The sequence below is a fragment of the Drosophila suzukii genome, chromosome X (genome assembly GCF_043229965.1).
Source record: "Drosophila suzukii chromosome X, CBGP_Dsuzu_IsoJpt1.0, whole genome shotgun sequence".
Lineage (NCBI taxonomy): Eukaryota > Metazoa > Arthropoda > Insecta > Diptera > Drosophilidae > Drosophila > Drosophila suzukii.
Genome location: NC_092084.1, coordinates 9261070 through 9287394, shown reverse-complemented (window position 1 = coordinate 9287394; position 26325 = coordinate 9261070). Strand labels below are relative to the sequence as shown.

General features: G+C 38.3%; 2 protein-coding genes across 5 annotated transcripts; one reads left to right on the top strand and one right to left on the bottom strand.

The window, feature by feature from the left end:
* Positions 1-499: 499 nt before the first annotated feature.
* Evi5 (ecotropic viral integration site 5) lies at positions 500-26325 on the bottom strand. Of its 4 annotated transcripts, XR_001767783.4 has the most exons (10): positions 25835-26325; positions 9411-9799; positions 7873-8908; positions 7359-7473; positions 7120-7137; positions 6086-6753; positions 5897-6014; positions 5732-5830; positions 4763-5051; positions 3258-3396 (listed from the first exon to the last, which is right to left on the bottom strand). XR_001767783.4 is itself a non-coding variant. In XM_017083637.4 (9 exons), the coding sequence occupies exons 2-9, from the start codon at positions 9619-9621 to the stop codon at positions 3259-3261; spliced, it is 2403 nt and encodes an 800-aa protein (XP_016939126.1). In that variant the 5' UTR covers positions 9622-9799; positions 25835-26323; the 3' UTR covers positions 500-3258. The 4 variants fall into 4 exon arrangements, 2 of the variants coding, with proteins under 2 accessions (XP_016939126.1, XP_016939127.1); XM_017083637.4 differs by lacking the exon at positions 4763-5051 and having other exon boundaries at positions 500-3396; positions 25835-26323; XR_001767784.4 differs by lacking the exon at positions 7120-7137 and having other exon boundaries at positions 25835-26323.
* Sk1 (Sphingosine kinase 1) lies at positions 13839-17509 on the top strand. Its single transcript, XM_017083639.4, has 2 exons — positions 13839-14023; positions 14935-17509. The coding sequence occupies exon 2, from the start codon at positions 15000-15002 to the stop codon at positions 16917-16919; it is 1920 nt and encodes a 639-aa protein (XP_016939128.2). The 5' UTR covers positions 13839-14023; positions 14935-14999; the 3' UTR covers positions 16920-17509.

Genomic DNA, 26325 nt, shown 5'->3' with positions numbered 1-26325 from the left:
TATCAAAACAAAATTTCCTTTAAGGCCGGGGTTTTTTAAATATTGTGGCTTGGATTTTGTACTTTTACTTTTTGGGTTCAATCAGAGAGATTCCGATGAAAGTATTTAAGTATTATGAATATGATCTACAAAATCACTATGAATAAAAAAAATACACAATTCAATAATTTCAAATTAACCCCTTAACTCCGTAAAAGTATTATAATATTATGATTATGATCTACCGAATCACTATGGTGCCCACAGTATATGATACATTAAATACTAGAAAATTTAAAATGCTAAGACCTATGTTATTTTAAAAAATGAAATCATACATCCGGCTTTTTTCCTCGTCAGTCTCCAGCACGTGCTAATTTTTATAGATTATTTAGCCAACATACGTATAGACTATATATAGATTAAACTGAAGTTCAGTGCGCGGGTTCATTGATGGGGTTGATTTTTTTGCCTGGCCGATAAGCTAAAATTGCCTTTATTATTCCCAGAAAAAACTGCCTTCTGTTGGTTTTCATTTCATTTATTTAATACTAAAAATTGTAACTTTGATTTCGTTTTGTATATCTGTTTAATTTTTTTGTTTTCAGTTTTAGTTGAATTTTATTTGTTTCATTCTGTAGTCCTTCGGGTTTTCTCTGCGCTTCCGCTGTTAGTTGTATCGTTATATTGATATATTTATGTATATATATTGTTTTTTGTATATGTAAATGTAAAGTATATAACACTATTTGTTGTGGTATTTTGTCAACTACATTCCATTTTGTGATTTGAATTTTGTCGGTTGGTTTTTTGCTCAATGATCAACAATGAATGAAACAAGAAACGCAATAAATAAGTGCAAATCAAAGTGAACATTGAAGACCGCCTTTGCTCAATGGAAGCTAAACTTGATTTATTTGCATTAAGTATATGCTATATGCGAGTTTGCCCGCTAATTAATTGGATTGAATGGAGTTTCGACCGTTTGGCAGGGTCAACAAATCGTGAACGTCTGCTTTCTGTCTGGCCCAAAGTCGTTGGCACAGTCGCACACTGAATTGATAAACTGCAAAGTCTTTTCACATTTATCAAATCGAACTGACAAGGCAATAAAATTAGCTGCTATCGATGAGGGGATGGGGTTCATTATAATACACCGCCCCCCCCCGCCCGATGAGTCACTTAAGTGGGGCTATTATTTGATCGGCATTTCGCACAAATTTCACACTCATTGGTCAATCAGTTAACACCAACTATGCGCGGGCCAAGTCTAGACTTTGGCCAACAATAATAATGCTCCATACGCATGTATAAATTTGTATAAACTATTTTAGATATCGTATAATTTGTGCCTTCGCTTTCCATAACATAATACGCAATTCTAGTGTTCTTGCCAAATTTTTAAGACTCGAGGCTGTTGGGGAATCAGATTTCTGATTTTCTTATTTTTGAGGGGAAATTTATCTTTCTCGGGAATGTATATTAAAATGTGTATTAAAATGTCTGTTAACTCCGCTGCTGATTGTTAATACTGCCCCAGCAGCCTCGTCTTTTAGCCGCAGACATACATATTTATATAGTTCTTAATCGTTACTAATTATCGCATAGAACAAAGTATGCTAATAATTTTGAATGGGTCGGGAACATAACTTAAGCATAATATAACAAAGTATTGTGACATAATTTCCGCCTTCTTACACGCTACGAAACATATTACATAGATCTCTTAGTTCTCCCGCTACTTCTTATCGGTTTGTCATGATGGGCAAATCAATGGAATTACACAAATTAAGTTAATCGATTGGTTAGGGGTCTTAATCACGGTAAGTAACAAACCTAAACACTGAGGACGTCATGCTAACAAATGATAATAAAAACATCTAATAGAAAAGAAATTCAATAGAAACAAAAAAAAATAGGTAATATTGCACATGGAAAACGGTTCAACCTGAATAATTACATTGTTTGTAGATAAATCGTTAGTCGATGTCGAAATCGGTTTTCGCGACAAGCTGCCAAATCGCTTTAGATCGGTATGGGTTCAAGGAGCCATATAAATCATACTTTTTTTTTAGGGCTATAGACAAGCGCTACTGTTAACTAAGTTGAATATCGTAAGAAGTGTGAATATCGTATTCGTTATCGTAATATCGTTCTTGAACGGGGAGAAATGGGGCCCCCATTTTTCGTGGTTCTTTCACATATCGTTTTAAACTATTTTAAATAGTCGTCTCTTGGTTTTTTCTCATCTTGCATTTTTCTGTGCATTTGGCCACGCTTGTTACTTTGTCTTTCGCACTTGGTTTTAGTTTAGTTTTAGATTTATATTGGTTTAGCTTACTATACGAGAGTTACAAAATTCATTCCAGATAAATGTGTGTTAATATCATTCCACAGGATGAAATCATAATACAAATCAAGTGTATAAATCAAATGTTCCGTACAATTTAAAAAGTCGGCGTTTCGTTTAACCTGGCCTAAGAACAATTCGATTCGTTTAAAACTTACATTAAAAGTGGTTCACAGGATGCCTGGGTTGGGTAATGGGTTTTTTCTGGGGGTTTACATAAAATCCAAATGCCAATCTCCACTCTTTCGCATCGCTTCGAATCAGTTGCCATCGATCAAAATGTACAGGGGTGAAAAATACTCTCACAATATCGTTTCAATTGGGATTTTAAATAAATACATATGAGTGTTTTTCGATTGCAAAATGTAACAGTAATAAAAATATTGCCAAAAAAAATAGATACAAATTATCATTACAAAATATCCATATCGTGTTAGTAAATCGAATCAGTTGCCATCGATCAATGTACAAGTGTGTAAAATACTCTCACAATATCGTTTAAATTAGACTTTAAAATAAATAAATATGAGTGTGTTTCGGATTGCAAAACGTAACAGTAATAAAATTATTGCCAAAAAAAATAGATACAATTAAGTATAATAAAATTTGCATATCATGTTAGTAAGGTTTAAACGAATATTATACATAAATAATGTTGTAATGGGATTGCAACTATTCTGCCGACTGCTCCTTAACTACTTCCTGTGCTCGATGCTGCTCCTTCCGCTTCCGCTTCCCTTTTTGTGATCACAGGCCTGCCCTTACATATATATCGACGTATATATATATAAGTATAAACGCTCCCCCATATCGATATGGGTGTATCCTGTACTGCCCTGGTTCTTCTCTCCCATCTCACTCGCTGCTATTCTCCTGGTTGTGGTTGTGTTTGTTGGTTGCTGAGGATCTGGATCTGATCGATCCATAGGTTATGTGGACAGCTCCGAACTCGCTCGCCTCACCATATTCAGTTCGTTGAAGTCGATGTCGGTCGACTCGATCGATTGGATCGATGAGCTGCGCAGCTTTGTGCCCGGAAACTTGCCCCGACTTTTTAACGCCGACAGCTATAGAAAATCGAAGAGAATCTATTAGTATGTTGCTTATGGAAATATTTCTAGGAAATAAATAGGCAAGAATATATTGACGATTACAAGGCTAAAGCACTCAATTAATTCTTGTCATGCGGCGTAAAGTGTAGTAAATGTAACAACTATCACATTTAAATGAAGATATTGTGTATTACTATAGAACAAAACTTTAAAGGTGTTTTGTTCCTTAAATGAAGAAAAAAGGCCAACTTTGTAATAGACATTAAAATTAAAACTTTGAAATGCTTTAGCCTAGTAATTTAGTAAACAAGTAAAACATAGATCCAATTACAAATAGAGCTGAATAAATGTTTGTGTGGAGAAACGTGTCTTAAATACCTTATTGATTAGTTGCTATGAATATGTCTGTTAGATAAGAAGGCATGCAAGCGTGCAGAAAATTAATAATATTACAGAACGTGTTTCTTAAAATCTTTGGGGTGGAATAACACTCCCTCAGGGACTTGTACATTTCAACTAAAAATCGAAATCAATATTCAATCAAGGTCGAAACGAACTCGTGTCAAAACCGCATCAACTGATGTCGGCACTCATGTCAAGATCAACGATCACAATACGTCACTACAAGTATGCAAAACAAACAACAGCGAAGATCGATTAAAATCAGGCACTTCCATGGCAACAACTAGCATCGGATGCAGTCAATCTAAGTACGTATACGATGGAGTCATTGACCCACATCAAAATAAAGCATAGATGAACATTCTACTAGATCGGAACTAGAAATACTCCCGGATAATGGTTCGTGTATAAGCCTAAAGCTCGCAAAAAGCTTTGGGAATTCGAAGAGAATTACTCTAGGCAGCATGTGAAATTTATAAGGAATATTATTACTTAGTATGGTCATATGAGAGGTCTACAAAATATAGTTTCAAATCTTTTCTATAACCATTTTTAGACTAATAACTCTTTTAGCACAATTTGTAAACCTAAATTGCTTTTAAAATAAAATGCTATGTCTTTTTTAGTCCTAAGGCCTGTATTATTTGGCTTTACGTATTTTTTTTTAAGGTAATATAGTATAAAATATAAAAGAAAGGCGTATAAGCTAAGATAGCTTTTAAAATTGTTATGCAGAAATCAAAACACTTAGCTTTTTTTTAAACTATCTTTTAAAATTGTACCAAAGAAAACTATTTTTTGGATTTCAGATCAAGATAGATCATTCATGCATTTTTGAATTATGAAAATGGAATATCATGTTTATGGCGAAGGTCTAGAGGCTATAGAACGTGCAAACTATGGGATGGTAAGGTCAAAAAACACTACAAATACGCATTGGTTTAAAGTACTGAGATGTTTTGAGCAGTTTCATAGAGACCTGGGTATTTTGGTAGCTTGGCCTGCTGCTTGAGTTTGGATTTTTTTTGTTTTCGGGGTTGTGTGTGTGTTTGTGGCAATAGAGATTAGAGGATATTTGTGGCTTCTTGATATTCAAATTGGGTTTCGGTAATTTGCTTTCTTAATTGTTTTTCATTTTTCAATTTTTTAATTTTGCTCGCTTTGTTTCGTTTTCATTCAATTGGTTTGCGTTTTCGGTTTGTGTTAAAATTAGTTTAGCTTATCCATTTCCACGGCTCAGTGTCGGGGCTGGTTATTGGCGTGGGATACTATAGAGCGAAACCAACAACGCATTGTTTTCATTTTTTTTTGTCGCGTGTGAGAAAGAAATTCAATGAGAAATACAAGATTATTATCTTGGCTTACACAGCTGCTGAGTTACGGAATGGGGTTTGAAAATTAACCAAATGAAAAATAAAACAAACAATAAAATCACAGAATAGCAAAAATGAAAAGGGTGTATACAGTAAAGCTTATCAAACTCAAAAATCTGTTCGAATGCCACAATAAATTCGTTTCTATATGAATTTTTGACTTGTGTCTCAGGTCAAATCTGAACTTGTTACAAGTATAAGAAGTTAAGTATCTTATTTAAAAGGAACCTTATCATTATTTAATATTTTTTGATTATTCCTCTTCTTCTTATAAGTTAAGTACTTGCTTCAATAACAAACAGATTTGACTTGAAATTAGCTGGCAAACAAAGCATATTGTAGGAGAAAAAAGCCTGCAGGAGGCTACAGCGTGCTCATCCAGATTGGAAACATGACTCTGGGCTGGTCTTTGGTTTAGTGAGTGGGTGAACAGTGGGTGGGTGGTTGTTAATATTGAATGTCTGCTGCTGCTGCTGGCATTTGAATGAACTTAAAATCGAAACCGAAACCAAAAGCAGTGGGGGATTAGCGGCAAATGCTCTGGGGCAGAAATGCGAAGGGCACTCCTCGCTCACCTCCGCCTTCATGTCGGCCAGCCTGTCCTGCAGGTCGCGCACCTTATCCGAATCATCCAGATTGGCGCGCAGTTCGCCCTCGGCGAGCATCTCCGAGTTCTGTGATTGAAAGAAAAGCCAGCGGATTTAATAAATGATGGCAAGAGATTATAAAATAGCTACAACCTTGGTCTCTAGTCGGGAAATTTCCTGTTTCAGTTCGGCCACCGTTTGGCTCTGCTCGGTGAATTTGATTTTCACATTCATCAGCTCATCCTTCATGCGAGATTCCAGATCCGAGTATCTGGAAATGGTTTTAGGGGATATCAATTATGCAAAAGCTGCTCGGCAGTGTGTTTAAATTATTTATCCCACCTGTGCTGCTGTTCGCGCGCCTTGTTGGACATGTCCTTCTCCCGGGTCACGGCCATTTCGAGCTCCTCCTTCAGCTTCTTGTGCTCCTCGTCCTGTCGCCTCAGCTGATTGGTGGACACCTGAACCTGCGTCTCCAGCTCCATAACCTTCAGTCGCAGCTCCTTGAGCTCGGTGAGCGTCTCCATCTCACGAATGCGCGTGGTCATCAGCTCTTCCTCGAGCTTTTGGGTGTGCTCGCTGCTCTTGGAGCTGTCGAAGAAGGTGGTCAGCAGCTTTTTGGGCGTGGAATCAACGGCGTTGGTGGTGCGCTCGCTTTCGCTGCGCTGATTCTCGGCCAGCTGCCGTTGCCACTGGCTGCTCAACTCCTGCACCCGCTGTTTCAGGTCCTTCAGCGAGAGTGAGGCCTCGGCCTCGCGCAGTTTGCTGGCAATCAGTTCGTCCTGCAGGTGGGCCACCGAATTGTCGGGCGTCGTCTCCCGCAGCGTCTTCTTGTCCTCCTCCAGCTCCTCCACCTTGGCCTTGAGGTTCCTGATCTGATCATCGCTCTCGGCCAGACCCTGACGCACTTTCACCAGCTCCTCCAGCAGGCAGGAGACCATCTCGTCGCGCTGCTTCAGTGCCTCCTCCTTCATGCAGAGCTCGTCAATGGAGGACTGCCGGGAGTTGTTCTAAATGCCGATCAATAAAAGGATTAGTTTAAGGGGATTTATAATGGTATGGAGTAAGTTTGGACATGCAGAGTGTGAGTTGTTAGCTTTGAAACGAATAAGCCTACATGGGTAATTACATATGTACTTATCCTAGGTTATTCTGCTTTATATACGTAACCAATAGACACATAGTTAATGTAGTAACCCATAAACCCAGAAATCAATAGGACATATTATTGAATTCCATTTGGTTAAAATATATATTTTCTATTTATGTATTTAGGGCAAGCCAATAGACATGCAAAGCAACAAAACGGCAGAGTTATTGTATTGTTCATTCAAACTACAAAGCAAGGTTGCGTGGGCAACCAACGAGATACTTACGCTGTCGATGGATACATTCTGTATGTGATTTGTTTGTTTATTTTGAAATATATTTATTTCGGATATCGGATTTAAGCGAACATTTTGTGTGTGTATTTTGAAGCACCACAACCATAAGAAATTAAATAAAATAGAAAAGAATACAGAAGATTAGCAACAGATTCCGTTTTAGTTACAGGACATGTGACCGAGACATTGGGATCGCTGAAATGGATGGCTTGGCCACAAAATATACTCACATTCTCCTGGAGCCGAAGACTCAGGCCGCGAATCTCCTCATTGGCGTTTTCCAGCTGGTGGGAGACCTCCAGGAAAGATCGCCGCATCAACATGAGCTCGTTCTGAATGGCATAGCTAGAAAAACAAGGGAAAGAACTCTTAGTAAGTCTTGAGATAAAGTAAATTACTAAGCATATACAAGATAAAGCTATAATTCGTAATTTTGTTGATGTATTTTTGAGATCTGTACGTTTCAAAAATAGTTAGATAACTTTTTATATTACTTAATGTTTACATTTAATATATTTGGGAAATAACCAATTTACAGACGTCATTAGGGGGTGACTGGATTATTTTTACTTTAGAGGGAATGCATTTTTTTGGTAGATAAATGTAAATAAATAAATAATTTTTCTAGAACCATTAAGAAAGTCTTTAAAAAAACATTGTAAAATAATATAAAAAACACCTTTAAATAGAGATTATACATATACTTAGTTATAGTCCTTTTTTTTTTTCTAATAACAAACCCACCTAGTTTCCTCCTCCTCCGCCCGGGACACCTGGCCGCGCACCAGGCGAGCGGCCAGCTCGGCACTCTCCGCCTCCAGGAGCTCGTTCCGCTGCTTCAGCATGCAGTTCTCGCGCTTCAGCTGCCGCAGCTCCGCCATCTCCTCCTGCTCCTTCTTCCTGATGTCCTTGTACTCCTTCTCCATCTTCTTCATGCGCTTGGTATTCAACTTGATTGAATATGCCAGGGCGAAGAAGCCCTCGACATCGGCCTCTACGCGACCGGGCAGCTCCTTTTGGATGAACTTGATCATGGCCTCCATATCCAGGCAGAGCAGCGTCTCCTTGCCCATCATGAGCAGGGCCAGCGCCACCTTGAAGATGAACTCCATGCCCTCGCTGAGGAAGACGTCCATGATGCGACAACTTAGGTTCACATTCAGCGTGGTGGTGTACAGGGTGAGGAACCAGCTGGAGGCGTACGTGGACGCCTTGAAGCCCTGCTGCTGGAAGTGGATGTGCATGTCGGGTATCAGCTCCTGCACCAGATTCTCCAGCTGGTACAGGCACAGGCCAAGCTCCCACATGGAGGGCTTGAACATGTGGCGCATGCGATGCTGCTGCATGATCTGCACGAGCACGGCGAAGGCCTCCTCCTCGGGCATTTGCATCAGAAGCAGACCCACTATGAAGCCGGATCCCTGGCAATAACCCACCTCGCGGTCGTACAGAGAGTACGCTTTGATCACGTTGAACAGGGCCTCCTGGCCGGGACCGTCCTTCTCCTTGAAGAACTCCACTTCGGGATAGGTGCGAGCAATGTCCCGCTGGATAACCTTCTCGCAGACGCTATTCGCCTTAATCAACTCCGCGTACTGCTTCTTGTCCACATCCGCCGCTCCGCTCAGATGTTGCCACGCAATCGCCCGGAAGTATTGAGGAATTCCACGGCGCACCAGTTCGCCCACACAGGGATTCTTTCGCTTCAGAGCTCCCTCCCAGTCGTTGACGATGGTGCCCCATGTCGTCCAGATGTCTTCCTCGGCCACCGAGTAACCGCCTGTAAAGAAATTATAATTAATTATCGATCACTACTTATTAAGCAACTACATACTATCATCCAAATAATACATAACTTTTCTATGTACTATGAATCTAGTACGTGTTAAGGTATCTATCTATGCGGGTTGCGTACATTTAGTCACCGAATTTCGTCACAAACTGATTTAAAATTAGTCACAGCCCAGTCGCCCATTGGCTATGATATGCAATTCCTTATCGCTAGTATCTTTTAAAATGGATTTCGCTATATAATGATTACACCATGATTTTTTGTTACTACATATAATAAAATGCCTAAAATATTAATAAATAAAAATAGTTGACCCCTTATAAATGCAGTTATAATATGAAAATATAGAAACTTTAAGAAGAAATTCTAATTTAATTGTAAAACTTTTTAAAAAAAACCTAAATTGCATAAAATATACTAATAAAGAAGGTATAGCCATTCTGTATTATTATAATATTGTTTACAGAGTTCCAGATCTCCAGATACTTACTTGAGGAGACGCTGACCTGACTCGTGTCCGAGTTCTTGCGACTGTGCGTGGAGTGCGTGAGGGACTTGGCATCGCTCTCGATGAGCTTGTTGGCCGCCTCCAGTTTGGCTAGCAGATCCATCTGGGAGGTGGGCAGGTTCTCTTCTCCGGGAACTGAACCGCCCTTCACGTCCATTTTCGCTTGGCTCTCGGCTGTTGAGGTCAGGGTCATCTTCTGACGCAGAACAACGATATCCGATCTCAGTCTATACTCCCCTCAGAATCTTGAGTTCCTGGCTTCCCGTTTCTAGATCTCGATCGGTCCGATCTGTAGTGCTCCTGATTCGTGATGATCTAGTCCTTTGATGATCTTCTAAAACCGACACATGATGCTCCACCCAGTTTGCACACTGCAAATGAAAGAAAAATACCATCTATACAATTTTATCATCGACAAGTTTTGATGTTTTAGGGTTTTCCATAGACAGTCCTTAGTTTTTTGATGAGAGGAACCTTTTTTTATATGTGTATCTAGCTATTCAGCGACTTTTCAATATTGCAGATAGTAGCTGGCGAAACTGAAGTTACCGGAATTCGAGGGCCCAGTGAAATGAACTCCTCTCGAGATCTGGCATGTGCCACATAATGGAAATACTACAAAATATATAAAACAAATAGACGCGAGTGCAAAGTATTCCAGTCTGTTTGCCAGCCTCTGTGTTTTTGTTTTTCACTTGTTTTGTTTATTATTCGTGCGCCCTACAAAACTCGTGCTTATAAAGGGGGTTAGACGGGGGACGGACCTGCAGCCAAACAATGGAAAAAGCTGCCAGGGCTTTCTGTTGATTGCCTCGGCGGCAATTTCTTCGGGGCGGGTATACTCAACCTTACCACGCAACTAGATCAAGTTTAACTTTCTTCTTTTTCACTCTCAGTAACCGAAAGAAAATGCATCTAAACGTAGGTAATATGTAAGAGATCAAAGTTATAGAAGAATTAAAAAAGTTATTACATTTTTAATAAGGAAAACTATTTAAGTGATCCTATCCTATCCTAATTTATTAAAAGTTTTACAAAATGTTAGAGTACATTTATTTAAATATTTATTTAATAATTTAATAATATTAATATTGAGAGTCTTTTAAAAATTTAATTCGCAAAAAATGTATTCTAGACAAAACAAGTACAAAAGAATACTGAGATCTTACTGTACTTAATAATTGAATATCATCACCAAAGAGAGCCCCACATTTTTATCAGAAATTTTTACTTCTCTAGCTCTCTTGGCAAAAGCAAAACAAATCCAAAGGAAGTTCAAATTTGTAAAAAACAAAGAAGCTATCAATTTAGAGAGGAAAAGATTGTCGAGAACGGGAAAAAACAATTAAAGACGCAAAACTGTTGATATTAGATTGGTAATAATTAAACGTTCAGTTCGTTTTTCACTCTCTTGTGGTAAGTTTCACGTTCCACGTTGGGTTTTTATTTACCAACTATCAATCAGTTCGATTATAATGCAGTAGAAGACTTCGAATCGTTCTTATTTTAAAAGTGGCAACAGAGAAACTACGCATTTATCGCTTTTCTGATAATCTGAAGTTCTTGCCGCAATCCAACATTCCATTACCCGATTGTAAGAAACTGGAGTATCGTTTGGTTTTTATGCTACAACGAAAAGTATATTATATAAACATTCATTGCAACAAGAGATATATAGTTTTGATAAAATAATATGCATAGCACAGCAAATGATCTTATCTTAAGGAATCAACTTTTAACTTTTAAGGATTTTGCTGATAAGGAAAGCTGTCATTTTTAAGAATACCACTTTCATTTACTAGATATTCCTTTGTGTATTTATTTAATAAGTATTTTAAGAATTTTGTTTATTTTCATAAAGTAGAAAGTCGAAATTATTAAAAGTTCTAGAGACCCCTTTTGCATCTTTAACTTTTTTAATGGAAACACTTGTAGTCCATACCCTAGCGTTAACCCCCAACAAACCCCTCTAAAACAGCTGTCTATATCTGGAGGCACTCTGAGCCGCCTTCGGGTTGTGTCTGCTCCGTCTGGCCATTATCTAATGGATTCCTCTGGCCAGACAATGCCACACCCCTTCTGTGAGGCCCCTGGCCCCAGAAAGCTGCTCCTGCTTCAGTCGGTCTCAATACAATTGAAAGGCAAAGTAAATTCAAATAGATATGTGGGTCAGGAAACGATAAACAAGCCAGTGGAATATACGGCTTTTCGTGAGCAAGTGCATTCATATGGTGTGTACATATGTACGTATGGTATTTGTACGGTGCAGTAACCACTTGAGTGGTTCCCTTTTCAAATGATAAATCAAAGTTTTAAAGACTAATGAACGAGTTATAATTACCAAAGTGGGGGTGCTTGTGCTCTTGCCTCTCTGTCTGCATTCGTTTTTTTGGTCTGATTCACTTAGGTGCGAACGTACAAAAAAAAAACCTTCCACGAATCGTCAGAAAACGTTTTAAACCCATTAAAAATTCCATTTTGGCGTGTCTTCTTATACAAGGCGTATCTCTCAGTTTAACTACAGTAAAAAACAGGTGGGTAAGTCACTTGCGTCAGTATTCCTTGCAATCGATGGCCACTTAGGTGTGTTTAAGATAAAAATAAAAAACAGACCTTTTTTGTTGTACTTATGAAAAACCAATTTCAAGAACAGTAACATTATTAAAATTTGTTTATCATTCTGGAGGTTTTTTAGAGGTGCGTTTGTTTTTCCCATAACATAAAATTGTGTAATATACGTATAGAAATAATCATTCAGATATTAAATTTATATTAATTTGTTATAAAAAATCTTGAAGAAGTTTAAGAGACCAAATTAACATATTTTATGAGCAACTAACATACAGGGGAATATTCTCTCTATAAAAAATTCTGAGTATAATGTTTATTTATAATTTAATCCCACTTTCTGAGTGCGCACTGTACTTCGTATGTGTCCAGGAATGACCGTCCTCAATATCTCTACACCTTAACAATCTTATTTTTACTGATATCAACAAACGCGCAGTCCAAAAGCAAATAAAAAATATTAAAAATATAATTTGTGCACCTGCCAGAGGGAAATAAAAAACAAAATTCGATTACTCTGAAGGAATTGCGATTTGTTTACAGCAAGCCCTTAAAACCTTATCAAGCAAATCCAAAACTAACACCTGCCAAGCAATTCTGCTGAAATTGTTTTAAGGCTGTCTTATTTAACAGCAATGAAGGCAAAAAATGTGATTCGATGAGTCATCACAACTGGGCGCCAACTGTCATTAGCACACATGGTAAGCGATAAGATCTGAAGACCAACATGACGTATACGCAACAGGTGCCGCATACGACCCCTCCTACTGGTTATTACCCACTTATCCCACCATCCGGTCAAATGATCGATTAAAACAATAGACCACACACCAACGAGGGGGTTAAGTGGTGCTTTATTGTCTATGTAAGCAAACAAACAATTGCATTGTCGGTACATTGCCATCGCATGTAGCAGGTACAACTACAGTGGTCATACACAATAAAATACTAATAGGTCAAATGGACCAATATAATAGTTTAATGGTCACAACCCATCGAATTGTCAATTTGACCAAAGAAATAGTTACTCCTTCCACAACAAAATGCACACAACTTACCATTTTATGGTAGTTCTACTATTAAATAGTAACCAAAGCAACAAAATGCGCGTCACTATTTTTAATAGTTCCTAACTTGTTTGTACAGTTAGGTTACTATACGTATTGGTAAATTTTACCCATACAATTTTTTTTGAGTATTCAAATTTTGAATTCTACAATAGGTTTCATGGTATTTTTTTTTTTGCATGAGAAGGGGCAATCCTCTTAACATTGGTTATGTAAATTAGCTTTCTTATTAAATACTAAAACCAAAGATAATTTGTAATTTAGTACAACATCCTTAAAAATCGAAAAGAGTCTGTTTATAAATATAATATAGTTCTTTAACGTTAATACCGAAAAAATATAAACTATCGACAGCTCACTGTACTCCAGTCAGAGTCAAAAATGCAGCATTCTCACATCGCGGAAGGCCATGCCAAAAAGCTCTCGTTCCAAAGTCAAAGGCAAATTGTTCAATTGCAGCAATACACTGAAAAAAGTTAAGGCTCACAAGTAAATCGAATGAAAGCTAAGATAGAGATAGAAATAAAAACATAATAGTGGAGCAGCACGAGCAGCAAAGATAGAGACATGGGCAAAAGGCAGCCAAAGGTAATATCTCATCGATACGATACGTGTTGATTAGATTTCGACACCACAAAAAGCAAACAAGTGTGTGGGGTGTGCTTTTGTGTATGTGAGAAAGTAAAAGCAAAGTCAAACCAAAAGCAAAAGCAAAAGCAAAGGCAACAGTGCAATCGTAAAACCAAATCTCCATTGAAAATAAGGTTAGTTCACCCTCGCGATTCAGAGTTTCAGTACGAATTGTCGTGTCAAGCGCACAGGAAGCGATCGCAACCCGGATCGGATTGGATCGCATTGGATCGTATCATCGGATCGCATAGGAGCCCCATATGTACTATATACGTACTGCGCAGACTTTACGGTGAACAGCGTCGATCGCATGTGGACAAACAATTAAATGTAATGCCAAACAAAAATAGTAAATAGCGAATAGCTGCGCGAACAACAATCGGAAATGGCGAGCCGAGTTATCAACAAGAAATAACCCTTTACTGAATAATAAAAAACACCACGTAACACAAATAAATTTCTAAAACGCCACAAATAAATAATAACATTCAAAATTATCTCTTTCAAATTAAAAAATATAAAAAACACATGACAATTTTAACAAGTATGACAAATATAATATGATTATAATGCAAAATAAACAAAGAAACCATTTAAAATATTTAAAAAATTAATATTTACAAGAAAATAACAAACAAATTGCCAACTAATTCTAGATAGCGTCGAAAAAAGGGAATAAAGGATCCTTACTCATTGCGTATGAGCAATAAACTGAAGATTATTACAGCACTAATATTTTTATTTTGCTTGTTACTTCATCGTGTTATATTTAGTCAAAAGTGAGAAACAAAGAAAAACCTAAGACAAAGGAAAAAATTTGGTATTAACAAACATTAAATTCAAGGAACTTAATCATGAACTGGTTTTCGTAAACCTACAGGAGTGAGGAATAAAAGAAAACATTTTATTTTCGTTTGTGTGTACTTTTTTTTTAACAATAAAGTGAAATCGTTTAACAAGCAATCGCGGAGCTTTTACATTTCGACACAAATACAAAGCAAGTAGAAATAATTGGGAAGAAAACCAGTTTTAAAACTCCAATTTGACATACAAAGATGGGAAAAAAAATTAATAATAGTAAGAGCCAACGCATGATAAAGACCAAAATAAACTAGTTTTCGAGCTGGCAAATATTATATGTATAATTTTGGCAACCGCTCTTCTATTTTTTTGCACCTCCTATAACCATTGTGTTTTTTGTTTTGTTTTTTTCCCCCATATACCATTTTTTCCATGTGAAGACAAGGTCACAGAAGCGCTAAAAAAAGAAAATACGAGTTAAAGATTATTATAATACCAAACCAAGATGACGGCCAACACAGCCACGTCGGAGGAACATCTGCTGGGAAATGGTGGTCAGCCCCAGGAGCCCTCCACGCCCACCTCGGAAACGGAACCCACCGAACTGAGCGAGATCTTCTTCGTGGACAACAGTCGCCGCAAGCAGAGCATCAAGATCCAGGTGAAACTCTGCCCCGAGGGCGTTTACCTGCGCCGCGAGACCGACGAGGATGATCACATCAACGAGCAGCTGATCAGGATCGATGATATCATAGGCTCTCGCTACGGACCGCGTCTGAAGAAACGAGCCCGTGGCGGTCTTAACTCCTGCCGGAATCCCAATGTTTCGGGCCAGGAGGCGGAACCCGAACCGGATAGCGATAATAGCGCCTACCTGTACATCTATGCCTATCTGAAGAAGGAGAAACCCCTGAGGAGGGTCCAAACCCTTAGGATTCTACGTTTTAGATCAAGCAATGACTATTCGGTCAATCTCCAGACCGCCGAACAATGGCATCATACGATTCGTAAGCATAAGCGTGGCAGTGGCAGTAGTTCCCCCGGTGATTCGGGCAAACAATTGCTCATCTTACTCAATCCCAAATCCGGTTCGGGCAAGGGTCGTGAGCTGTTCCAGAAACAGGTGGCACCCCTGTTGACGGAAGCGGAGGCCCAATACGATCTGCAGATCACCACACATCCGCAATATGCCAAGGAGTTTGTGAGGACCAGGAAAGATCTGCTGGAACGCTATTCTGGCATTGTGGTGGCCTCTGGCGATGGTTTGTTCTATGAAGTTCTCAATGGATTGATGGAACGCTTGGACTGGCGCAGGGCCTGCAGGGAGTTACCACTCGGCATCATACCCTGTGGCTCTGGAAATGGATTGGCCAAGAGTGTGGCCCATCACTGCAACGAACCATACGAACCCAAGCCCATTTTGCACGCCACCCTCACTTGCATAGCTGGCAAAAGTACACCCATGGATGTGGTCAGAGTGGAACTGGCTCCACGGGATAAGCACTTTGTGATGTACTCCTTTTTGTCAGTGGGTTGGGGTCTTATAGCCGATATCGATATAGAAAGTGAGCGCCTGAGATCGATAGGAGCACAGAGATTCACACTTTGGGCCATCAAGAGATTGATTACGTTGAGAACCTACAAGGGCAGGGTGTCCTATCTATTGCCCAAGAACAAAAAGGATCAGGAACCACCCGTGGAGGCGGCCAAGGAGGCACGAGAGTTGGCCGTGGATGAGAAGAGACCATCGGTGCGTTCTTCTCTGCCCATAAATGCTAGTGAATTTCGTGATTTACCCGAGGAAGATGAGGATGATCTCGAGGGAGAACAGTTTGCCGATGCCATATCCCTGGATCGTTCGGTGTATCGCCAACACGCGGACAGCTGGCACTCGGCCATGTCCCGGAGAACGGCCTACTACTCCCTCGGAGGACCCAGTCTGCACTCCAATCGCAGCCGGATGAGCCTGAGCCAGCGGATCGAGGCGGCCAATGCGGACTTTGCGGAGAAGGTGCCAACGGGCACGATTCCGGGTTTGCAGGTGCCACTGCAGGGCACCGAGAATTGGGTCTGCGAGGATGGGGACTTTGTGATGGTCCATGCCGCCTACACCACTCATCTCTCCTCTGACGTGTTCTTCGCCCCGGAATCCCGGCTAGACGATGGACTTATCTACCTGGTGATCATCCGCAGTGGCGTGAGTCGCCATCAGCTGCTCAACTTCATGCTCAGCCTGAACACGGGCACCCATCTGCCCGACGGCGAGGATCCCTTCATCAAGGTGGTGTCCTGCCGAGCATTCCGGATCGAGCCGAACACTTCCGATGGCATCCTGGTGGTCGACGGCGAACGGGTGGACTACGGACCCATCCAGGCGGAGGTGATGCCCGGCCTGATCAATGTGATGACCACCAGTGGTCAGTAGTGGTAGGCATCGTGCATTTCAGAACTATCAGACAGGGAGATTTACGTCGGGTAACACCGTGCAATTACCTATTTGATAACTAACTACATTCAGTGAATGTCTCCATTCAATAGCTTCTTTAGGTCCTAACCAAATATATATTCAATAAGAAGCCCTTTTACTGAATAAAATAATAATGCTTGCAGAGAAAGGATATTGTAATCCAAGCTAGTATATATCTTGCCTGCATTCAAACTAAAAACAACTAATAATTGTTTATACTAACCGTCTTTGCTGTAAAAATACCATACATTTTGATAATAGTTAAGAATTAAGTTTGTTCAAAGTACACGTTTTGACATTATTAGGTACTAATCAGCAACATTTGTTATCTCTACTACTATTATTAGTCATACCCATTCTCATAGTTCTGAATCGCAATCTGTAATTTTTCCATCCGCCCATGTATCAAAAAAAACTTCATATACACTTAAGTAGTTGGCTAAGTTGGTTTCCATTCTTTTTTTTTGTTTGTTAATCGGTCGATAGTGTTAATTATTTTAAGAACCATACATAGACGAATAAAACAAATAAACGTTATAAAAAAGTTACCGAAGATTATGTGGGTACAAGTACCAACGGCATTTGGCAGGTGTTTTGTTGCCGTGGAAACGGTTTTCTCAACCAAAAAGAAGCTTTGCAAATCCACAAACATATAATAATAGGGGCGAATTCTTCGCTCGTCCGGTTGCATGCCGATCTTTATCGATATCAGCCCCCTAAACGGGGCCTTGAGGGGCCTCCGAAGCACCTACACGAAAGCAAATAGAAACGCACCTGGTCGATGTTCAAGTGGGGACTTCATAACTGAGTTAATGCAAACACCGATTGGAAGATTAACCCTGAAAGCTCGCAAGGGATTACGATTACCCAACCAATACGGGAAATAGTACCTCAAAATCATATATATAATACTGAATGTCAATTTGGTTTGCGATGATAACACTAATCAACTGCAAGGTCATGGAGTTCGTAAGTTAATACGATGTTTGAAAGGTATAATACATTTTTTAAAATTTATTTATAACCAAATTGCAGAAATGTAAAGTATATATTATTTAAAATATTTAATACTTTATTAAAAAAATTGTTTTTATACATTCGATGTTCCAAAAAACATTTTCTAAACTATTTTCCACAGTATATTGTAATAAACCAGCTCTGTATTTTCGTCTGTCGCCCACATCAGATGGGATTATCTTTGACAGGTACTCAAACAAGTTGAGGAAATAGAACTCTTTTATATAAATGACATTCGAAAATGCTAATAAAATCGAAGATAGAGCAAAGACCAAAAGGTAAAACTGATAATCACTGTTCCAGCGCGGTTTTATATTATTTAGTTCCTACCTGCCTATGTAGACCAGTCTGCTGTGGATCCACTGATAACGCCTTTTACCCCTTATCACGTCCACACACGTTAAGGTATCGGGATGGAAACAAATCCAAGGTATACTTTTAGGCCACGCTGGATACTGTGTATAGTTTACTAGTAAATTGGGGACATGCTGTCAAAAGTTTTCGTTGACGTCACATAAGTCGCACGAGAAATTCGACCTGATTTCGGGGTCTATGGAAATCGATAAGTAATTGTATTCAATTGACTGGCATTTCAAAGTCGTCATACTTTTGGGCTGGCCAATATTCGTGACAGTGCGATATCGCTAATTGGAATCAGTAAACGGTTAAGGGACTAAGGGATCCCAATCCAAATAATATTTTGTAGGATATTTTCGGTTTTAATTTTTAAACACCATCTTTAACTCCATTTCATAAGGAACTCGCTCACATAATAAATAAATTCGGATAGTTGGTTATTAAATTGTCTATTCATCTTTACCTACAGACTACTGTACTACAAGTTTGCATTTATATTTCTCTAGTGAATTGGCTATTCAGTAACATTGTTTCTCTGTTGCTATCAATTCAACGCAAAGATAATTGCGACAGCAGCAAATCAAGCGAAAATAATGCCAGCAGACAAGTGTATATATATATATGTATATATAGCGAGGGAATAACGATAGCTAATTGTAGTCACAGTCTGTTAACAGATGTTAACACTCTGCAAGCGACGCTACAAATATAAATTAATGGATCTTAATAAGACAGAAAAGGCACTCTTTAAGTTTTCAACTTAAACGATCCAAACCACACATGACAGAGGGCAAAAAACATATATATTTTTTTCATTTTTTGCATGGTCTATGAGTTGGGCCCCTTAATTATTAACGCCCACTGTGGGTTCTAAGACCTCTCAAGTTTCTACAGCCTTAAGCTCGAGTGCAGGCATGGCACATAGTAATATATATATATATATATACGTATGAATATAATACCAGGCTTTCGTATAGACTGAAGAACACTCACACACTCACTGGCAGATATTTCTGCACTATTTCCAGTCTAATTCATTCATAAAATGTTCTTTACATTTCGCCTTCTTCTTTGCTTGAAGTCGGTGGCTTTTATGAGAAACGTTAACTCGAAGCCGACTCATGGTTTTAGCATTATATATATGCACAACCGTTAGAAGTCGGCAAACCCACAGATGGAAAGGCAAACAAAAAATAAAAACACCATCACAGTTTCTTATTATATTCGGGGTATTTAAATCCAAACGTTCGCTTTGTCGCAGGTAAGCGTTTTCGATCAGATTTAGTGACTCATGGCATTTTAAATGTGGTTTAAATATTCCCAAAACTTGTTTTCCTCTCCCTTTCACTGTGAATTTTTAAAATACCTTTGGGGTTATTCTGTATATCTATCTATGTGGTACACATTTCTTTTCTAATAAAATTATTTGAATTTTAAAATTTTATCCGAAATCAACGTGTCCTAAGTTCAAAACGAAATATATCATAATTAGGGAAGCCCCTTAAAATGAGTATTTCCGATATATTTTTAGTATTTATTTCTAGTATTAAGAAAAGAGTATTTAGTATTCGTGAAAAACAATCTGTATATCTACTTTATTACAATGTTTTTTACTTTATCTCTGCGGTTTGCTTAAATAAAATTTCTGGTGCGACCACAGGCACATCTGTTCCACATTTTTTTCGCGCCAGTGTCGTGCGTGTGTGGCCAATTTAAGTGGACTCCACTGTACCGATTAGTCAGAAACCTGATGATGAATACCTTGGCTAATTTTTGACCCGCCCCTCCTTCTTTCCCCCTTCGATGGCAAATCACAATTTGCTCATTTGCTGTTTTCATTTCATTTCATTTGTTTTGTTTCCGATATTCGTTTGGTTTTTTTGCGGACAAAATGAATAATACATGGGTGACCGGGACGATAGCATTTAGCGGAGTTCATTTGTTGTCTTGCTAATTTGCGCACGCACACACATCGCATATGCATTTGTATCTGCATCTGCATTTGCATTTGCATTTGCATTTTTTAATGCATCTCGAGTCACGCCCCCGAGCCATATGCCGCTTGGTACAGTCGCATCCATGGCTATAAGGCACATACTGCCATTTTGCAGATTAACCGGATCATTAATGGAGCGTGGAGGAGAAAAACCACATACAAATGTATGTATATTGGTTTGCCATTTATTGGCTCTTTTTTAATACATTTTATCTCTTCCAGGTTTTAAGATAAATACATAAAAAATAGAAAGATTTAATACCGTTTGTATTAAAAGTTTACCAGGAGCAGTAAAGAAGTTATAGACCAAATATAGACCTTTCCTTACAGTTTCATTTTTATATTATTTGGGTTTTTGGTATTATTTTTGCACCAATCAATTTCAATTTAATACTTCGGAAAGTATTAATCTACTCGTAATACTCATACTTTCCCTCCCCATTCGTTCTCCAAATTTGTGTTATGAATTAATCCAGTGGGATGGCCAGAATCCTAATCACACATCCTACACGTATGAGAATGTTCCCTAATATCTCAGCCAGTCCTTGTGCTCCGCACATTGTCCCCAATGTAATTTAAGCCCAATCATCAAAAATTCATGAATGCCACGCCCACTCCCCCAGCCCCGCCCACTGTAGTACACAGATACACACGGATACATGTAGATAGAACCAAGCCCTGAGTTGGCCAACTCTCATTAACCCAATTTGAATTGTTTGCTCACTGGCTATCTCGCTCCGACGCACTTGCAATTGAGCCCTTGGCAATGAAGTGACGTCAGGAACAGTAGTCACTCGACATTGCTAATATTTAAGTCGAAAAATTTCTTTCAAATATTTCTTTTCAAATAAATAAATAAAATTCTTAAAACGTTTAGAAAATATTGATTAAATATTTTTCAGAAAAACATTCTAGGAATAACGACTTAAAATCTAAAAATAAATTTAAGAAAATTATAAATACATTTAAGAAATAGTTAATAAATATATTTTAAGCATATATTTATAAAAATTTCGGGAGGATGTAAGACTATGCACTTAGACAACTTTTATATTGCAGCTTTCAATTCCATTTACATATTTTTAGAAACCTTTTGGCAATTTTTTACAACGCACTCCTAGCGAGTGACCACTGTAAATGTAATGGTAATTTCAAAATGCATTTACCTGTCTGCTTACCACAATTAGTGGTAATGGTAATGTAATTCTCAAGTGTCGTCCGAGCCCGAACTCAATTTCTATTTCCCATCCATTGCCACGAATCCCAGACAAGTGAAACAGGGGAACTGATAGGGTGCAGTACCCATAATAATATTAATAACCAGAAGCAGGAAAGGCGAAATAGAACCCCAGGGGTGGAGTAAGACGTCCAGACGATAAGAATTCGACGATTTCTTCAATCAGTAAAAAGACGCACTCCGCTAGAGTAACATTTTCGATTTGAGAACAATGAAACTTTATCGCACCAACTACATTCACAAATGCAGTCAAAGCAGTAAGATCGATTTTAGTTCACATGATAATATTTGATTAATTTTTGGAAATCGACCACAGACGATATAATACCGAAAAATACTGGAAAAGGTGAAGTTTACAATTTATATTAAATTCTAAACTAATTTGCATAAAACCTTGTGAATTTTTTTTGTAGAAAATATTACCCATTTTTTCAGATTAACACATTTCTTATATAATTTGAAACACTAACACATCCTACTATTTTAACTGCTTTTGTGCAGCAAGAGATTGGATAAAACAGGCGCACGATGAAATAGAGCCAAGCGAACTCGAAATATGAAACAAACGGAAAAGCAGCCGCAAATGAAATTATGAAACACAATTCCCCTGAGTTTTTTAGCCACCCCACAAAAGCCCCTGCTGACTCCCAACTCATTAACATAATTTATTCACAAAATGCTGCTGTATGCTACTGTTGCACTCAGAAAAACGATTGGGATAAGCTTAAGTAGCAATGTGGCAATAATATAAGTAATTTGTTGTGTTGCCTGTTTTTTTTACTTCAATACTTAATGAGATGATCATCATGGAAAGCATTGACCTTTAAGTTTAATCATTTTAATTAGCAAATGTCAAGTTCAATTCCATAAAGGATTTTTACGACACGTTTGAATATAGTTAATTTCAATTTAGCCAATACTTCTTTAATCTTTCTGGCGGTGTACTAGTGCCATTGTTGTTTCAGTTGCTATTGGCTGAAATAAACATATATTCCCAGTAGCATTCACAAGTGCTCCAATAAAAAGTGTTTTCAACGCAATATTTGAGGCGTTTTGGATTTCAACAGCAGCAAGAAACCGAAACCGAGACTGAAATTGAAATGGAAATGGAAACAGACGAAACTCCTTCAGTTCCGAGCAATAATAAATAACAAAAACGATATGTGTCTGCAATTGCTGTTGAATGACTGAAAATAAGTAAGCCAAAACTCCAACAAATCAGGAATGAAAACTGGCTAGAGAAAAAAACCAACATACCAACCAGACATTGTGGTCGAAACTGTAAATTCATTGCTTCAAAACAGGAATTTAGCCGAATACAGTGTGTATTGAATAATGTTGAAATAAGTAGGGAAAGATAGCATATCTAATTTTATTGTTTAAACTTTTGAAAATATTAGACATTAGTACTTTCAGATTGATTGTAAATATTACTATTACAGTATATAGTTATTATATATATTTAGATAATATTTTCAAGAATATACAATCTAATATTGCATTACAGTGATGTATTTCGGGTTATCGACTTGGAGAAAATCTTTAGAAATTAAGTAAGTTATCGAAAGTTGTATCGAAAATATATTTCATCCAAAACTGGCTCAATTAACGGGCATTTACTGTGAGCCGAAATACCAACACGTCTGGATGGAGATTGGCACACATTTCTGAATCGCCATTACCGCCTCCGTTGTTCCCTGATTTTCTATGCTTTGGGGCAGTCTCCAGGCCTCCAGTTGGCCAAGTGGCCACAATACCATGGCTGTGACTGTGGATTGGATGCTGAGATACCGGGCCCCATTGTTGTTTCTTTCGATATTTCTTCGTTTTTTTCGAAGTATTGACTGCATGTTTTTATGTTTGCCTGAATTTTACATAACGGCAAGTTTGCGAAAACAAAGACGGCTGCGCAATCGCAAAAGACACGATGAGGTTGTCAATCTTTTTGAAAAACATGCATACATAGTTTAAGGGGAACCCACTGAAGACCGATAAATTATAGCCTCTCTAATTACTGCTTTCGTTGAACCCAAAAAAAAGGGTCGAAACTCGATCATGAACTTGACTCCATTAATTATTATTTAATTTATGCACATGTACAAGAACAATTTGTTCATTTCTTTTTTCACAACATGTTACTATTTAGTTTGCAGTGCCCATTTCTCCAGTGATCTCTGTTATTTTCCAGTTGGCTTACTTAATTTCAGTTTAGTATGGTTGCGCGAAAACGTGTTGGCAAGCGCTTGTTATGATCCGTTAAAAAAGATATGTATGTATATACGAAACGGCGATAGGGAAACAGACTCAAGTGCAAATTATTTTTGACATATATTTTTTTTTTTGCGGCTCTGCTACGAAGGTCAAAAGCTCGCGTTCGAAATGGAAAACATAATAACTATCAAACAGCCGCCAAAATATCATAAAACAATGCAAATAATGAAACATGGCGAAAACACTTGAGCAGATAGTTGAAAAACCCGCTAAAAGCAAAAAGAATTCCGATTGGAATAAACCGAAAAAAGTACATAGCATGGCTTTTGTTTTTTGGCCAGAGACGACAGAATGAAGGCTATCCTGCTCCAACCTTCCCCAGATAATGACAGATGATACACCCACACCCACGAGCTCTGCAAATTTATGATCATAATTAACATGACGATGACTTTCTGCTCCATGTGTTCCACTAGTTTTAATGCTCGTGATTTAAATGAAATTTGAATAAGCACGCAACCTCTCCCACAAAAAATAACAAAACTGGAGTACGATGTGTCTAGTACAGCAGAGGTCAAAGGTGTAGGACTTTATTATCAATTCAAAAATTATGAAATAATTGAGGCTAAATGTAAACATTTAATATGTCTATAACGATACTGATAATGAAATACCCTATCAGTAATTTTTTGCTTTTAGTCATCTTTAAGATCTCAATTTATTTCAGAGAAAACTGCCAAAAACCACGAAGTTGCACGTAGATTTAATCTACATGCGGATGAAAACCCAAAAACAAGCTTATCACAAACCGGCAGATGAACAAAAGTTCACTAATCTTTGAGCTACTTTCAAGGAAATTCGCTTGTATTTTAGTAATATATGTATACCAAACTTGTTAATTATGCAAAATGTAAGATAAAATTGGCGCGAAGAAATACTCAACACGAAAGCCTCTTGTTGGAATCATTACCATTTATCTCAGGTAATATGAGAAATAATTTTCCTATTAACCCTTAATTCATCCGGTAAGTAGTATTATATTGTTTACCCTCACTGTTCGTTGCGTCTACGTGGGCCGTGTGCAAGGTGGCAACGCTGCGTGCAAGGTGTCGCCGAAGTTGGAATGCGCAGGCGCAGAGCGGGTCAGAGCGAGATGGGGCGATGCACAGTGGGCAATGTAAGGTTTTTGTATATAAATTTAAAACATTTTAAGCGATATTTGGAAAAAGTGTGTTTAGTTATTTGGTCATTCCTTATAACAAACTTGATCATTTTGATTATTATTATCAGGTCTTAACATTTATTGGTTCCCATTATATCTGAATAATTTTAATTAAATTATGCTTACTGATTATTTTAAAACAAGCTAACTAAACATGATTTGCAAAATCGAACTTTAAATACAATTTGGAGGTCATTTTTTGAAATTTGCTAGTTTAGTTTAGATTTTATTTTTCTCCAGCCGAACTTTACCCACTGTACGGTGGGCCCACGAAAAGTGGGTGGAAAGTAAAGGAAAGGAAAGCAAGACAAGGTTACAACGCAACACAAGCAGCTGATGAGGTGGGTGTGGAAGAGGTGTAGAAGGGAAGCGAAGGGAATGGGGATGGCGAGTAGAAGTGGAAGTGGAAGTGGGCAATGGGAATCGCAATAAGAATGGAAATGGAAAAAGGAAGGGCAGGACTGCCCCGTTATCATTGTTGTTGTTTCCCAACGAAGCTGCGGACCGATGAAACTATGATGAATGATGATGAATGGTGATGGACGATGGACAATGGACGCATTTAATTACATTAATGCACATAAAAGTTGTACCAATTTTTCTTTTGCTGCTTCGCTAATTTGAAAAAAAAAAACGAAAAAGACCACAACTCATACACAGACACACACACGCACGCAAAAACCCACATAGACAAGAAGCGAAAGAAAGTTTCTGTATTTTTTCTCACTCCAATTTTCGTTGATAATGTTTACATACACACGTAGTTTTCTACGGAAGAAGACGAACCGAACCACACATAAAATATAAATAAAGATGCTGATGCTGGAACGTACCTCTTCTTCTTCTTCTTCTGCTTCTGCCACTGTGAATAAACCGTTAGGCTGGAACGGGGGGTGGTGGTGTTTGTGTGCTGCTGTTGCTGTTGCGGCAGCAACAAATTGCCGTTGTTTATCGTTTTTTTAGACACGTTTGCAATCAGCAAGACTCTTCCACATCCGATTAGATCAATGACTCGCGATCAACTCACATCCGATCCGAGAATCGTTTAAAATACTCCAAAATTTTGACAACACCGAACTTTTTGCTGCTGTAAACGTCACACATACACACACGTACAGAAGCACACACCTCAGCAGCAGCAGTTAATTTCACCTCCCTCTCTTTCTCCCACACCACGGTTCTTTCTGACTTTATTTATTTATTTTATTTATTTTTAAGTACTTCAATTCAAGCACTTTTTATTCATCGGCCGAATATTGCACTGGAAAAAAATACAGCGTTCGATCGACGACGGTGAATTAACGAATGTTTTTTTTCGCCCACT